General features: G+C 37.9%; 1 protein-coding gene across 1 annotated transcript in view; it reads left to right on the top strand.

Moving 5' to 3' along the window:
- Positions 1-16,263, top strand: part of LOC139965624 (negative elongation factor D-like) — a 22,085-nt gene extending 5,822 nt beyond the window's left edge. Inside the window, exons 7-15 of the mRNA XM_071968186.1 lie at positions 213-343; positions 7,838-7,958; positions 9,045-9,224; positions 9,903-10,042; positions 10,713-10,827; positions 12,760-12,855; positions 13,299-13,439; positions 14,642-14,771; positions 15,161-16,263. Of these exons, the coding sequence (XP_071824287.1) occupies positions 213-343; positions 7,838-7,958; positions 9,045-9,224; positions 9,903-10,042; positions 10,713-10,827; positions 12,760-12,855; positions 13,299-13,439; positions 14,642-14,771; positions 15,161-15,189 (1,083 nt within the window). The 3' untranslated portion in view covers positions 15,190-16,263. The remainder of the gene's footprint in view (positions 1-212; positions 344-7,837; positions 7,959-9,044; positions 9,225-9,902; positions 10,043-10,712; positions 10,828-12,759; positions 12,856-13,298; positions 13,440-14,641; positions 14,772-15,160) is intronic.

Below are 16,263 nucleotides of genomic sequence, written 5' to 3'. Positions count from 1 at the left end.
TGCAATGAAATGACCAGTGTTTGATTATATGCACAGTGTACTGAGAAGACATGGTTGACAGCAATGAAACAAACATAATTTCCTAAGTTACATGAAAAATAAGTGGACCTCATGGAAGTACTCTTTGGTTATATGATTTAGTTTCTAAACCGACCAGCTTCTTCAACAAAACTAGTTTAATGGTGTATTTATCTCTTAATCTTGCATTACAGAAAATGGTTTGCTATGGGGAACATACTTTTATGTACGCTCAAGTCATTTTAAGTTTGCTGGCACAGGAAGAGGGCGGCACATCGATCACAAGAAGGCTCTGTCAGGAAGTGCAGAGAGCAGGGAAGAGCAAGTAAGTCTAATGTCGCAGATTAATGTCTATTTATATAGTAAATGATTTTATGAGAACAACCATTTGATGGGATGGCTGTTTTCCAGCCTAAATCACTGCTATTGAAGTCAGATACTTGACTTTAGTCAGGAGCTTAAGCCGGCCTAAAATAGACAACCAGGAACTGGAATCAGGACAGGAAATTTTGAAGACCATTGATGACTTGAGTCAGTGATTATCATTTCCATTCTCTAGTGATTTACTTTGACCTCCCAGTGGAATTGTTTTACCATAAGGCCTACCATACATATATATAGTGTGTAGTGATGATGTAGTGTGTAATGATGATGCAGTGTGTAGTGATGATGTAGTGTGTGGTGATGATGTAGTGTGTGGTGATGATGTAGTGTGTGTGGTGATGGTGTAGTGTGTAATGATGGTGTAGTGTGTACTGATGGTGTAGTGTGTGTGGTGATGATGTAGTGTGTGGTGATGATGTAGTGTGTGTGGTGATGGTGTAGTGTGTAATGATGGTGTAGTGTGTACTGATGGTGTAGTGTGTGTGGTGATGATGTAGTGTGTGGTGATGATGTAGTGTGAGGGAATGTAGTGTGTAATGATGGTGTAGTGTGTGTGATGATGTAGTGTGCAGTGGGCCATTCTCGGTCACGTGTGTGACGGAAAAATGGGGAGATTTGCACTTTACCACTAAGTAACTACTTTTAGGTAAAGAAAGTTGGGTTGATTGTAGTACTTAAGTATGCAGTAGGGGACTCTTTTAAAAACTCATATAGCTTAGCCAAAATCAGAACATTCATGTGCTGGCAGAGGTCATATAAAGGTCGGTCACGTGTGACGTGAAATGAAACTGGCTTTTTTGCACAAAAAAACATTGGCAAATTCCTCAGTTTCTAACAGGGCTGGAAAACACTAATTTCTCATGTTTCTACCTTAATGTGTTTCCAATCTAACAAGACATTTCACCTCAATATTTCTCTTCTTAAAATTAGCATAGTACTACATAAGCTAAAAAAATCCGGTCACGTGTGTGACATTGTTGGGTCATGTGTGTGACATTCTGATTTTCAGTCCATAGTATGCAATTTTTGCAGCGCTTATGTTGACTCTAGTAATAACCACAGAACAGCACTGATGTTGATATTCCATAGGAATTACTTTAAAACAGTTTTACTGCCATGATTTGGAGGGTCACGTGTGTGACATTGTTGGGTCACGTGTGTGACATTCTGCATTTACATGGATAAATGTCACACACGTGACCATCGGTCACGTGTGTGACGACTAATAAGAGGCTATTAATTAATCATAGGAATAATTATTTGACTGGATATTTTGCAGAACTAACAGTCTGTACCAAGAACGGTTGCATATCAAGTGTGGACATCATAAGGCACATTAGTTACTTTTTATGAAAACTTTTGCGTTATTTTGGTCACGTGTGTGAAACGAAGAATTGAAGATCAGGAACCTCTGCTTTAGGAATGAAATAAATGAACCCATGTATAACTGACTCCAAGTGATAGTTGATAACTGAAATATTATTTCTAGATACTCATGTAGAAAAAACAAATATACAGTTAAAAACTACAAATTTTGGCTAAAACTTACAATAATGCAAATTTATGCAAATTAGTATGTTATGGTTGTAATTTTAATGAAAAAAATATGAAACCTAAAACTTGAGGAATCCCTCTAAAACAAAAAGTGTAACATTCGGTCCTAATGAACACTTTAGTTTTTTCATGCCAGTTTCATTTTCCAGAGAATGGCCCAGTGATGATGTAGTGTGTTGTGATGATGTAGTGTGCAGTGATGATATAATTTACAGTGATGATGTAGTGTGTAGTGATGATGTAGTGTGTAGTGATGAAGTAGTGTGTAGTGGTGATGCTGTGTGTAGTGATGATGTAGTATGTGGTGATGATGTAGTGTGTAGTGATGATGAAGTGTGTGGTTATGATGTAGTGTGTGGTGATGATGTAGTGTGTGGTGATGATGTAGTGTGTAGTGATGATGTAGTGTGTTGTAATGATGTAGTGTGCAGTGATGATATAATTTATAGTGATGATGTAGTGTGTAGTGATGATATAGTGTGTAGTGATGAAGTAGTGTGCAGTGATGTAGTAGTGTGTAGTGGTGATGCTGTGTGTAGTGATGATGTAGTGTGTGGTGATGATGTAGTGTGTAGTGATGATGTAGTGTGTGGTGATGATGTAGTGTGTGGTGATGATGTAGTGTGTAGTGATGATGTAGTGTGTTGTAATGATGTAGTGTGTGGTGATGATGTAGTGTGTGGTGATGATGTAGTGTGTAGTGATGATGTAGTGTGCAGTGATGATATAATTTATAGTGATGATGTAGTGTGTGGTTATGATGTAGTGTGTGGTGATGATGTAGTATGTGGTTATGATGTAGTGTGTAGTGATGATGTAGTGTGTGTGGTGATGATGTAGTGTGTGTGGTTATGATGTAGTGTGTAGTGATGATGTAGTGTGTAGTGATGATGTAGTGTGTGGTGATGATGTAGTGTGTGGTGATGATGTAGTGTGTGTGGTGATGATGTAGTGTGTGTGGTTATGATGTAGTGTGTAGTGATGATGTAGTGTGTGGTGATGATGTAGTGTGTGTGGTGATGATGTAGTGTGTGTGGTTATGATGTAGTGTGTAGTGATGATGTAGTGTGTGGTGATGATGTAGTGTGTGGTGATGATGTAGTGTGTGGTGATGATGTAGTGTGTAGTGATGATGTAGTGTGTGGTTATGATGTAGTGTGTAGTGATGATGTAGTGTGTGGTGATGATGTAGTGTGTAGTGATGATGTAGTGTGTGTGGTGATGATGTAGTGTGTGTGGTTATGATGTAGTGTGTAGTGATGATGTAGTGTGTGGTGATGATGTAGTGTGTGGTGATGATGTAGTGTGTGGTGATGATGTAGTGTGTAGTGATGATGTAGTGTGTGGTTATGATGTAGTGTGTAGTGATGATGTAGTGTGTGGTGATGATGAAATGTGTGGTGGTGATGTAGTGTGTGGTGATGATGTGGTGTGCAGTGATGTTAGGTGTTGTTGTTAAAATATGATAGCTGTCACTGCAGTTGTTGGGAAGCCATATTTGAGCATGTGAGTGTATTGTCATAAATGTCAGTGTGCTGATGCAGTGCTATGTTGTTCGTCAGTACACAGATATTATCAGTGGTTCGGTAATAGGGCTGATTTTAACACCATCACTATGACTATTAGGATAGTTGACAATATCAGCATACTGCCAAACCGTATTATTTGCACTTGTTTGGGAAGAATATTTGCTGTACTTTTCAAACATTTTTATCAATTGGATAAGCCTGACTAGACTCGTGTAACCATAGACACCATAAATCCATTCATTTCATATAGCTATCCTACCATTAAATGCACAATTAAGTTGGTACATCAGATTGATTTTGTATTCTGTCTGAAAGTTCTTCCATGTGCTGGTAGTGTGTTTAATATGACAAGAAATAACAGACAATTCATTGATAAGTTTGAATATATTTCATTTTTCAACTTACAATTGGAGGCTGGAGTTCGTATGTACTTTTGATATATGTGTCATGTTGATATGTAGGGCATATGATATGGCTGAGGTTTCTTTGAAGGTAGTTATGTCCTTGGTTAAATGCACATGTATTTCTATAACCATTGAGACAGCATAGACAACATCTGTGTTGTGTTCATCGGTGATTTATCTCATCAAGTCTTTCCTTTTACATTTTTTATTTAATGAAATACTTAAATTCTATTAACTACAAATATCTGGAGTTTAACAAACGTTTGGTCAAGAGCATCCTTATTAGTACATTGTTCACATACCAGCCAAATATAACAGACTTGCTATAAAATCTGCATCTTCACTTGAAAATATCGATATAAAGATGTTCTTGCTAACAAGGATATATTGGAAGGAATTGCATTCTTTTGTTCATCTGTGTGATGATAAGATGTGGTAACCATGGTAACAAGGAGTTCAAATTTAACATCTACTGCATATTCATGACTGTTGCTCTACATAGACTTGCACTATTGGAATAACTTGACCTTACAATGTACTTTGTCAGGTAGATATTAGTGAATAGGAATGTACTCTCTCTCTCTCTCTCTCTAAGCAATACAGTGGTTCTAGTGTAACTAGAATCAGTTGAAATAGTTAGGAGACAAGTTATAATAGATTGCATCAAATATGCCTATGATACAAAAATATAATTAACAGGCAATTTGATTCCTCCAACAAAGATAATAGATAAATACTTTTATTTGAGTTACTACGTAATGTCAGAGAGTTGAGAGTAAAACTTGAAAATTAAACGAGGACAAGACCCTCGGTAAGTTGTAAATTAAAGGACACCAAGACACTTGTTAATTGGTTATTTAAACGATGACATGTGAAATTATAAAGGTTCCTTAGAATATACCTCCTATAAATCGGAGACATAGAGAGCTTACACTTTGCTACTACATCTGGGAGATATCTTAGATTACTGTTTGATGCTACTCTTTTTATTGAACAATTTATCAACTCTTAACTTTAAACTTTGTATTTTCACTTATGTTACATTGGAAGGATAAATCCCTATCTAAGTGTTAGGTCTGTTGAACACCTGCTTCCTGCCTTCAATTACCAGTATATCTTGACATTTGTAACTCTTTATGGGCTATCACAGACTCAATGTAGTTACAGCAGCATTCAAAATTCAGCTGTTATATCAATTACTAGAAAGTCTTTAACATTCAAGTATTAGCCCCATACTTTATCAGCTACACTGGCTGCCTGTGGATTAGACAGTAATCTTTAAGGTAACTTCTCATTATTTTGTGCACACTTACTACAGATGAGCAGCTACTGTATCCCCATCAGCTTTCCAGAAGTCTCTGTAGTTCTGATACAAGTCTCGGCACTTCCAAAACTTGACTGCAATCCTACCAGCATCATTCTGACATTAAATTTGGACAAACTCATTGGAATTCGCTGCCCTTTCTTTTTGTTTTAAGTAGAAATTTTAGTTTTGCTATTTGCTTTAAATCCAGATTGAAGAATTTCCTTTTGACTAATTAGAGCATTTTATTAATTTTTAGATTTGTCACTTGGTTCTATGTGGAATTTTTTACAAAAGTTACTTGTTTTTGTAGTGTTAAATCATACCAAAGACAAATTATGAGGCATATATGCGATATGTTGGTGGATGAATGACACAAGCTATGCCTCAATGTCATATAACACAGTCTTGCAGCATCTACCTTACAATGCAACCTTCTAAAAATGACCTCAACCATAGCTAGGTAAAGAAAGAAGGTAAAGAAAGAGTGTTGATTAATATCTTGATAGATTAGTTCACAGCTTGACTTGAGTGAGTTATTAATCTAGCATATAGTACAAGTGTGACAGAGATACCTGCAAGTGACTGATAGATTAATAATACATAATAATTACAAATAATAATTATAATTTATTCTTATAAAGCACCTTACATCAAAACATGATCTGAACACACTTCATAAGCCTAAAATTGATACAGCAATAAAATAAAATAGTGAAACAGCAAAAAGAATAGACAACATCGAACAAGTGACACAGAAACAAGGGAATCCACTCGTAAAATAAAATATAAAAAATGACTAAACAATAATAAGAACAACATGACAAGAGCCCTGTAATGAACAAAGCCTTATATTGCAAAGAAGTGTAGCTTTTGACACACATTTAATACCTTATGTATAAGTCTTGTTTATGTTGTCATAGTAACAGCTGACAATGGCATTGTCACAGAATACAATATAACCCAGCTTCAATAAAGTTAAAGAAAAAGAAGAAATAATATAAAGAAATAGATTCATTATTTGCCAGTGAAGTTGGGCCTTGATTTGCTGGTCTAAGCAGCATAGATCAGTGTCACATGAGTTAACAAAATGCACCCTTAATTACAATTTTTTTGAATGAAGTGACATCCTAGCATTGCAATATCATTGTGACATTAATGCAACCTTCTTCCTGCCAGTGGGCAGGAACTACTCTTTAAAGTTAAATCCTTTTTTGTTGCTACTGGCTTTTGATATCAGGCTTCTTCTCGCTGAAGTTATCCTGAAAGTAATCCTGTGTTATTTGGTATAGCTTTACTGTTACTCTGTACATTCAAACTTCTGTTAACAAACAGGCCTTGATTAACTTCAACCTGCAAATATCGTGCAGACTTACCTGTCATAATTAATACACTTTTGTAGTAGTATAGAGATTCTGCAGCATTGCTGAACTGCCATGATATTAAAAATCCTCAAGCTCAAACAACTCCTGATTAAGTTTCAATAGATTTGAAACAAAGTTTTCATTGATAGGCCTGAAACACAGCATATTTATGAGGGTTGTGCAGACTATTTAACATTGATATGTACCCATTTTGAAGTATACTAACATGGAAGTATTGTCCTTGAGAAGATGTCCATGTAATGGGCGTTTTAATCCTGCACTTTTCAACGCATTAAGGTATTAAAGGCACTATTTTAAGGCATTAAAGTATCATTGAATTTCCACCTGGCGGTTTGGTGCCTACATTGTTTTAAAAGATCAGTGTCAACAGATAAGGTGAATTAAAGGATGGCAGGTTTATTTGTTTCATTACTTGGAAATGTTGGGATTGGAGGGCCTGGGGGGGAGGGGGGGGGACAGGGGATGTGGGAGAGATGGGCTGGGAGAATACACACTTTGACGAGTAAATTTCTCCAGAAATGGTTACCAAATAAACATAACATGGTGTGTGCATCATTTAAATTGTTTCTGGTGGCATAGTCCTCACTCAGGGAGGGCAATATCTTCCCTATTACCTGTACAATCCAAAAGATATATATTTTTTTTGTAGTACTGTACGTCAAAGATTTGACCTCTTTCTCATTGACAGAGTCATAAAAATATTTTCATCTCTTAAAAGAGTCTATTTAATCTTATCTAGTTGAGATTAGCAATTGGCCAGGATATGGCTTGTGATATTAAAAGGAGGGTGTCTTGAAGAGGTGTTAGAGAAGTAACCCAGGACATGTTTTGACATTGTGTGGTTGTATTTTCATGACATGTCCGTTTGTTAGATCATGAATCATCAAATGATACTGTTCGTCATTACACATTTGTTATGATTTAGAATGTTTTTGTTCAAGCTGTAAGTATAGAGGAAGTCAGGCTCTGTGCTTTCATCACTCACATAGCTACTACTACTTTTGTCATTTAGTTTTGCCCTGCTCTGAGTCATCTTACACTGTACATTAACCTACCGCTGCTATACACTGTACAGACTGTGTATAGGGTTAATGGTGCTTTGTATTAAAGGGATACTGTGGTCTGAAGAGAATAATAGAAACTAACACCATTGTAGTCCTTTGTTGGTCCTCTCATGTCTATTATCCTGATTCTAATCCCTATTTGAAAATTTGAATGACTTGACTTAAATTCCCTTTTCTGTTTTTAACTTTTTTTCAGAGGTGAAGGTGTTACCCAAATTACATTGGTCTTGAGTGCTGCTGCCCTCTATCCTAGGGCATGTCAAGCTCTGGTCTCAATGGTAGGACGGCAAGCTTTGAACCCTGCTGATGTAACAGTGGTAAGTGCCACATATAGATGGACAGGCTGTTTTCTACAGCCTCAATGCCTTAAAGTCTGAATACGTGCTTGCTGATGAATTTCGGAAAACAAACTTCCAAAGCAGATTCAATGTTTCTTATTCTAAATGTACTCTGACCAGGTGGGTTTAATGGAGAAAAGCTGTTGCAATTGAAAGAAAGAAATTTGTTTTTTGTTGCCCTTTTTTTGTTACTGTAAAAATCACTGCAACCTAATCAGCATGTTCATTACACAAATGTAACCTATATATACTTGTATCATCCACTTGTAAGTTCTATGCCTAAAGGTTGTAAACAAAACAGAGAGATTTGATTTGCGCATGATCTGTTGGGCGGGGCTTGCAAATTATGAGTGAAGTTTGGAGAATCTACGGACCCGTTAACAAATCTTGCAAATTTTATATTTAATATTAAACGACAGATAGCTCAATACAAATAATGATTATTAGTATGAAAATTGCATAGAACGGTGTTATTTTCACTGAGCTTTTAGGGCAGTAAGCTGAAAAGATCGAAGTTAAAATTTGGCAAATGAACATTGAGACTTTAAATGACTTGCAAAACACAGAGGGTGTACTTTCATTGATTTCAAATAATAATAAAGATGTCTGTTGATGGAGCATGTTAGTAATCATAGTTGTTTGTTGCTTGATAAATACTCTATCAACTACAATATCTCAATCAGACAGAATAAATATTCATTGACTTACAGTATGTCCCTGTTTATCTAAGATTATACCAACAAGACATGATAGTTTAGAATCATTTCCTTGATGAATGTAAAGTAAGTGAATACACCCAATATGTCCAACTATATGTTTACCTATGTCTCTACACAATTTTACATAATGAACTTCAGAAATGAAACCTCCCTCCCCCCTCCCACTATCTTTAACAATTTGACTGGTATCTATCTATCTATCTATCTGTCTGTCTGTCTGTCTGTCTGTCTGTCTGTCTGTCTGTCTGTCTGTCTGTCTGTCTGTCTGTCTGTCTGTCTGTCTGTCTGTCTGTCTGTCTGTCTATCTATCTATCTACTATAGATCTATCTATCTATCTATCAACAGCTACACAAGATGTACTCCAGTAATGACCCACCCCCCATTGAACTGATCAGAATGCCTCAGCTTCTATGTCTTTTCATTAAGTCTCTGTTCAAGCCGGGAGCAGTCATCAATCCAGATCACAAACATAAATATATCTTCCTCCTGTCATTTGCTACCTGTGCCCACGAAACTTGGAAAAAAGTGAGTAATAATTGTACGGATAATAAATATTTGGCATCTCAGTAGGCCTTTGTTTCTTATGTTCACCTTACTTTAGCAATTATTTCTGTAAATGAAATTTCAATCAGTCCCAAGAAAATAAATAAATAAGGTATTCCTCCTCAAAATAGTTGACATTCAAACTACCATGTCCAGATTTTGGAACAAAATATCGAGATGTGGTTTGCAATTCACCGAGTAGAATATTTTGCTCTTCCATATAAGTGTCACATTGTCAGAGACTACGATAATTTCCCTTTAAGAGTCAGAAGCAGAGGTACAGGGTTCTTTGGATTTACACCCTGGCCTCCCCTCACTGACCTACTTAAGATGTTTGTTGATGCCGTTTAATACCATCGCTACCACAAATCTCCTCTTTTATACACTGAAACATGTTATTCATGTGTAACATTCCTCTTGGTCATATGGAACTTGTCTGTTAACACCTATATTTACGACCTGTATATGTGATCAATCACTGTCACAGGCACACTTCACTCAAAAGGCTGCCTCGCCTGTCTAAATACCACTGCAAATTGTGCCATGTGAAACAAACCAAGAAAGAACATGAAATAGTAAAGACTTAGAGATCTGTAGAGTGAAAACTGTAAGCTCTGAGCATTTTCTAGGTCAATTAAATGAGTTCCTCTTAATTTGCAGGGTAAGAGAATTTCCATGATCAAGGACGAAATGAAAACGACAACACAGGCTATTGAAAAAGTGCATTCCATATGTCAGAAGCAAGATAAAGGTGGAACAGAACTGCTAGCTGAATTAGATGTTATATTCAAGCACATCAGGTATGGAGATTGTGATGTTAGACATACCTAGAGTATGTCTAGTGGAAGTATTTTATGGGGCAAGAATTGTTGAGTCTATTGTCAGGGGAAAGGGCTTGGTGGGGCAGGGGTCATTTAGTGTATGGTGAAGAAGGAAGGGCTTGATGGGACAGGTTTTTTTTTTGGTGTATGACATGTGAGGAGGGAACGGCTTGGTGGGGCAGGGGTTGTCCAGTACATGGTGATAAGAGAATGGCTTGGTGGGGCGGGCTTGGTGGGGCAGGGGTTGTCCATTGCATGGTGAGGAGGGAAGGGCTTGGTGGGGCAGGGGTTGTCCAGTGCATGGTGAGGAGGGAAGGGCTTGGTGGGGTAGGGGTTGTTTAGTGTATGTAAAGAGGAAGGGCTTGGTGGGGCAGAGTTAATTTTAGTGTATGGTGAATGTATGGTGTAGCTGGTAGAGGACTAGTGGGATAAAAAGTGTTGCATGGACACCCAACATTATACTTTGTATTTTCTAATACTTCCAGTACCTGTAGTATTAAGGTTGAAATGGTTTCACTGCTAATGATAGCTTTGTGCTATAATGTTAAGCATTGAATTGCCGCTCCCATGCTGTTGATCATAGGACCCTTATTGTATCTTATTCAGTTTGAGTCCTGCTTACAATGATGTCAGTTCCTTTCTTTTGCAGGTATCCTGTGGTAGCTATGGGAGTGATTTGTTGGGTAGAGGAGGTGGTTTCTGACCCTGTCTATTTCCAGAGGATGACGGACACTACTCCTCTCCATCTTATTCTGCTGGATGAGGTAATCAGATTAGTAACCACTCATAGTATACACAGTGTGATAGTGTAGCTTACATACAGGCTGTGTACAGTGCAGACTGCACTCTCTTGATATGTTTAAGAGTATGGCCAGCAGTCCTGTTGTGTAATAGTATGGCCAGCATTTGTGTTGTGTAAGAGGGTACACTTCACTCCACCTATAGTGCGTAGCCAGCATGCCTGTTATGTAATAGTATAGCCAGCATGCCTGTTATGTAATCATGTAGCCAGCATGCCTGTTATGTAATAGTACAGCCAGCATGCCGGTTATACAATAGTATAGCCAGCATGCCTGTTATGTAATAGTATAGCCAGCGTGCCTGTTATGTAATAGTATAGCCAGCATGCCGGTTATACAATAGTATAGCCAGCATGCCTGTTATGTAATCATGTAGCCAGCATGCCTGTTATGTAATAGTACAGCCAGCATGCCGGTTATACAATAGTATAGCCAGCATGCCTGTTATGTAATAGTATAGCCAGCGTGCCTGTTATGTAATAGTATAGCCAGCATGCCTGTTATGTAATAGTATAGCCAGCATGCCTGTTATGTAATCATGTAGCCAGCATGTAGCCAGCATGCCTGTTATGTAATAGTATAGCCAGCATGCCTGTTATGTAATAGTACAGCCAGCATGCCTGTTATGTAATCATGTAGCCAGCATGCCTGTTATGTAATAGTATAGCCAGCATGCCGGTTATACAATAGTATAGCCAGCATGCCTGTTATGTAATAGTATAGCCAGCGTGCCTGTTATGTAGTAGTATAGCCAGCATGCCGGTTATACAATAGTATAGCCAGCATGCCTGTTATATAATAGTGTAGCCAGCATGCCTGTTATGTAATAGTGTAGCCAGCATGCCTGTTATGTAGTTGTATAACCAGCATGCCTGTTATGCAATCATGTAGCCAGCATGCCTGTTATGTAATAGTATAGCCAGCATGCCTGTTATATAATAGTGTAGCCAGCATGCCTGTTATGTAATAGTATAGCCAGCGTGCCTGTTATGTAATAGTGTAGCCAGCATGCCTGTTATATAATAGTATAGCCAGCATGCCTGTTATATAATAGTGTAGCCAGCATGCCTGTTATGTAATAGTGTAGCCAGCATGCCTGTTATGTAGTTGTATAACCAGCATGCCTGTTATGCAATCATGTAGCCAGCATGCCTGTTATGTAATAGTATAGCCAGCATGCCTGTTATATAATAGTGTAGCCAGCATGCCTGTTATATAATAGTGTAGCCAGCATGCCTGTTATGTAATAGTATAGCCAGCGTGCCTGTTATGTAATAGTGTAGCCAGCATGCCTGTTATATAATAGTATAGCCAGCATGCCTGTTATATAATAGTGTAGCCAGCATGCCTGTTATGTAATAGTGTAGCCAGCATGCCTGTTATGTAGTTGTATAACCAGCATGCCTGTTATGCAATCATGTAGCCAGCATGCCTGTTATGTAATAGTATAGCCAGCATGCCTGTTATATAATAGTGTAGCCAGCATGCCTGTTATGTAATAGTATAGCCAGCGTGCCTGTTATGTAATAGTGTAGCCAGCATGCCTGTTATATAATAGTGTAGCCAGCATGCCTGTTATGTAGTTGTGTAATCAACATGTCTATTATGTAATAGTGTAGCCAGCATGCCTGTTATCAGCCCATCATGGTAGCAAGCATTCCTGTAGTAAATGTATTGCAACTGTTGCATTCCTATGCTGCTTTAATGTAGCCTACATCAATGCTTTAATTGGCCGTCATCTGTTACCTCACATTAAAAATATCATCGTTAAGACAATTGCTAGTACCGTGCAAGGATAGAGAGTTAGGCTATAGTACCTGCAAGGATAGCGAGTTACGTAGCAGATTCTGTTTTATCGTTCAACATTTGTATTTGATTTTACTTTCATTATTTTAGGTGATAAACTGTCATCAGTTGATGCATAAGGAGGTGCTCGATCTTCTGATTCGTCTGTTCCAGGATCCGTACCCTCAGCTGGATGTCCTCTTACAGGTAATAACAGGCAATGACAGGCAGCATCAATGAAAGTCAATGACAGGCAACATCAATGACATAATGCTGTAAACCATTCAACTGCCAATAGATTAGTCGTTTCTCAAACAGTTCACAGATTATCCTCAGACATGACGGAATTAAATGAGCAAACAGAAATAGAAACAGTAGATTTAATATGTAATGTTATCAAAGTTTGGATTACCTCTGCCAAATTTACAATGCCTTACTCTTAACTTGAACCCACAAGAGACTTCTTGCATTTTCTGTTACTGCTGAGTTGGTCTGCAAAAAACTTGGTCATGCAACCACTTTCTAAAACAAGCCCCCGATATGTAAAGCTACTAAAAATCTAGAAGCGATGTTGAAATAGAATATGCCCAGAAAGTGGTTCTTTTTAGTGGTTTGTGCCATATAAAAAGTTTTCCTTATCTGTGTTTCAGATGGAGTTTAAGAAGACTATTCTAGATCGAATGGTCCATCTTCTGAGTAAGGGAGATGTGATTCCTATCATCGAGTTCATGGTTAACTGTGTCAATACCCAGGCTGCTGATATCTCCCTCATCAGATATTTTGTCATGGAGGTAGGTTTCATTCCTTTCTTGAAAGAACGGCCCGGACGTGAAGGCTGCCGGAATTATCAATTATCCACTTGCTTACTATGACAATTTCAAACACACAGCAGTAGGAGATTGTTGTTATATGAATAGATGGGGTCAAAACTTCATGACTCCAACATAAAATGGCGATATGCATGTTTAGGTAAATTTATGTCATAGACTTGACAGCTTTCACTGATCGTCTTGCCAAATGCTCAGCTGCTCTGTATCATGAATAAGAATACAATTTCAGGAAGGATTGTAGCTGAAAGCTGCCTAGTGTTTAGAACACACAAGCAACAAATACATTAACATTGTAAAAACTGCATCAGTAATTATGGCCACTATTTGTATAAAGTAAACCTAAATTTTGGTTGCAATTTGTAAAATACAACTGTTTGTTGAAGAGCTGGTTTTAGACAGATACTCTTGGTAAAATGGTTTTTGGACAATTATACTTGGTTATGCTGTGATTAGACTGGTGTGCTTGGTAGCACTGCCTTTGTGCTTGTTAACACTGTTTAGACAGGTATTCCTGGTAATAATACTGCAGACATTAATGCTTGGTAATAAACAGTACTGCAGCTAGATAGATACCCTTGGCAATACTGCATGTAGACAGATAGTCTTGTTAACCCTGCATATAGTAAGGTATGCCTGGTAAATATTGAATGAAAGTAGAAACCTGTTCAGATGGTCTGTTTGAATACAACAACAAACATCTACCTGGAATCAATACCAAACCAGAGATAACAAATGTGGGATGAGGTGAATGTTATTAAACTTGTGAAGTAGGATGAGGTTAGGTGTATTCTCATCATATTGAAACAGTTTGGATAAATTCCCAACAATTGACCTTTTATGAGCATTGTGTCTGTTCTCTTTGTGAACCGTGGTTAAACAGTGAGAGTTATAACTTTGTAACCAAGCCAAAAGATGTAATCGTCGATGTAATAAAGACAAATGATGTAACCGTTTATGTAATTAAGACATATCAGTGATTCTCATCTCATTTGTCATCTTAAGTCTCTAACCAAAAATCTTGAAAAGTGGTTAAAAGGTCAGAGAGAGACAGGTTGTCAAGGAAACTCTGCTGGGAAGCTCTCTGTTTCCTGTTAAGATACATGATATGATTTGTGGTAGAATCATTATTGATGCCAGAGTTTGTTGTTGTCTTGTCCTCTTAGGTTTTGGATATCATCACTCCACCTTACTCATCCGACTTTGTCCAGCTCTTTCTGCCGATAATCACCAACGAAGACATCACAGGCTCACTACGAAATGAAGAAGGCAATGACAGCGTCTCCCTCTTTCTAGGTGAGCTTAGAACCAGTTCTGATGCCAGCAATTTACAAGAGAGAGGCAGGGGAGAGGGATTAGTCCCACCCACCACCCCATCCAGCATAACCCTCTATTTTTATATATATATCTGTGTTTAGGGATCTGGTAGAATGTTTCAATCCAGTTGTTCATGATAATGTAGTAAAGGCGAGTTCCCATGTGGAGGGTGCAATTTACATCGACATCAAACTAAGCATGGTCTCCCAAAAACTGATCTGTATTAAGCTGTCCATTAGACCTAGCAAGCACTGGTCTGTTAGCCCAGGGCTAGTTAGTGTACAAGCTTTGCTGATATTGTGTATCCTAGTGGTCAAATTCCGTACCTTTGGAATTTTCAAAATTTCAAATATTTATTACTTTTTCAGCACATTGTCAGAGTGAGCATGGACGATGAAAACATTTCATCCAAGATGGACCTGCTTGGTTTCCCTCATCGCTGATCAACCAGTGTCATCTCAAAAAGCCCTCACCACAGGCCTCATCAGCTATGGAGCCTCAATGAGAAGTTTAGTTTCCAAAAGGGACTGTAAACGTAGCTTTCCTACAAGTGTTTGCTTTGACAATATATGTCTCCATCCTACTGAAAGCTTTCTTAAGGGAAGGTTTTATATCCAAGGTGGATCTATCGTAAACTCTCCTTTGGTGATCTAATTACAAGATATCTTACGAGAGGTGAAAGTTTCTAACAGCCATCATTGTTAGTTACTACTCAACAAGGCCCAGTGTTATACTAACTGACATGTGCAATATTTCCAGTTCTGGGGAGGAGAGAGAGAATCCCCACCCTGGGGAGGAGAGAGACTCCCCACCCTGAAGAGGAGAGAGACTCCCTACCCTGGGGAGGAGAGAGAATCCGCACCCTGGGGAGGAGAGAGAATCCCACCCATCTCTTCCAGTGACACAATAGAGTTCAGCCTGACATTAGCATAATATGCTGTGTTGCTTCAGTGTACAGTATCTGTAACTAAACTGTCAGCATTCACTGGTACATTTTTCACTGGTTTCTCAAGATGTTTGTCTACAAACTGCTCTGGAAATGTCTGAGGCAACCTTTGAATGTAGACTGCTTGCTCCATCTCAAAATGTCAATAAAACTTGCCTAGTTTTCTTGTCAAACTGAGCAACTGAAAGTAGTCTAGACAGTAATAATGAGAACAGATTGTGAATATTTGATGGTAAATCACTTTTATCACAGTTTGTCTGAGAGACAGAATCACTTTTCTACATCTTTCTGATAGTAGTACTATATAATAATAGATAGATAGATAGATAGATAGATAGATAGATACACTTAAAATAGAAGTCATTTACATTTGTTTGTAAAATGAAAGTGGTTTAGTAGAAACATATTCATCTAATGATTATGACAAGAATCTCAAAAAAAAGTACTTGAGCAATCCGAATGGCAAAGAAGTGGCAAGTTTGGTAACTTTACAGAAACTAGAAATAAAACTAGAAATAAATGTGA

This window comes from Apostichopus japonicus, chromosome 3, assembly GCF_037975245.1.
Source record: "Apostichopus japonicus isolate 1M-3 chromosome 3, ASM3797524v1, whole genome shotgun sequence".
Lineage (NCBI taxonomy): Eukaryota > Metazoa > Echinodermata > Holothuroidea > Aspidochirotida > Stichopodidae > Apostichopus > Apostichopus japonicus.
This window is presented reverse-complemented; position numbering and strand designations above follow the sequence as displayed.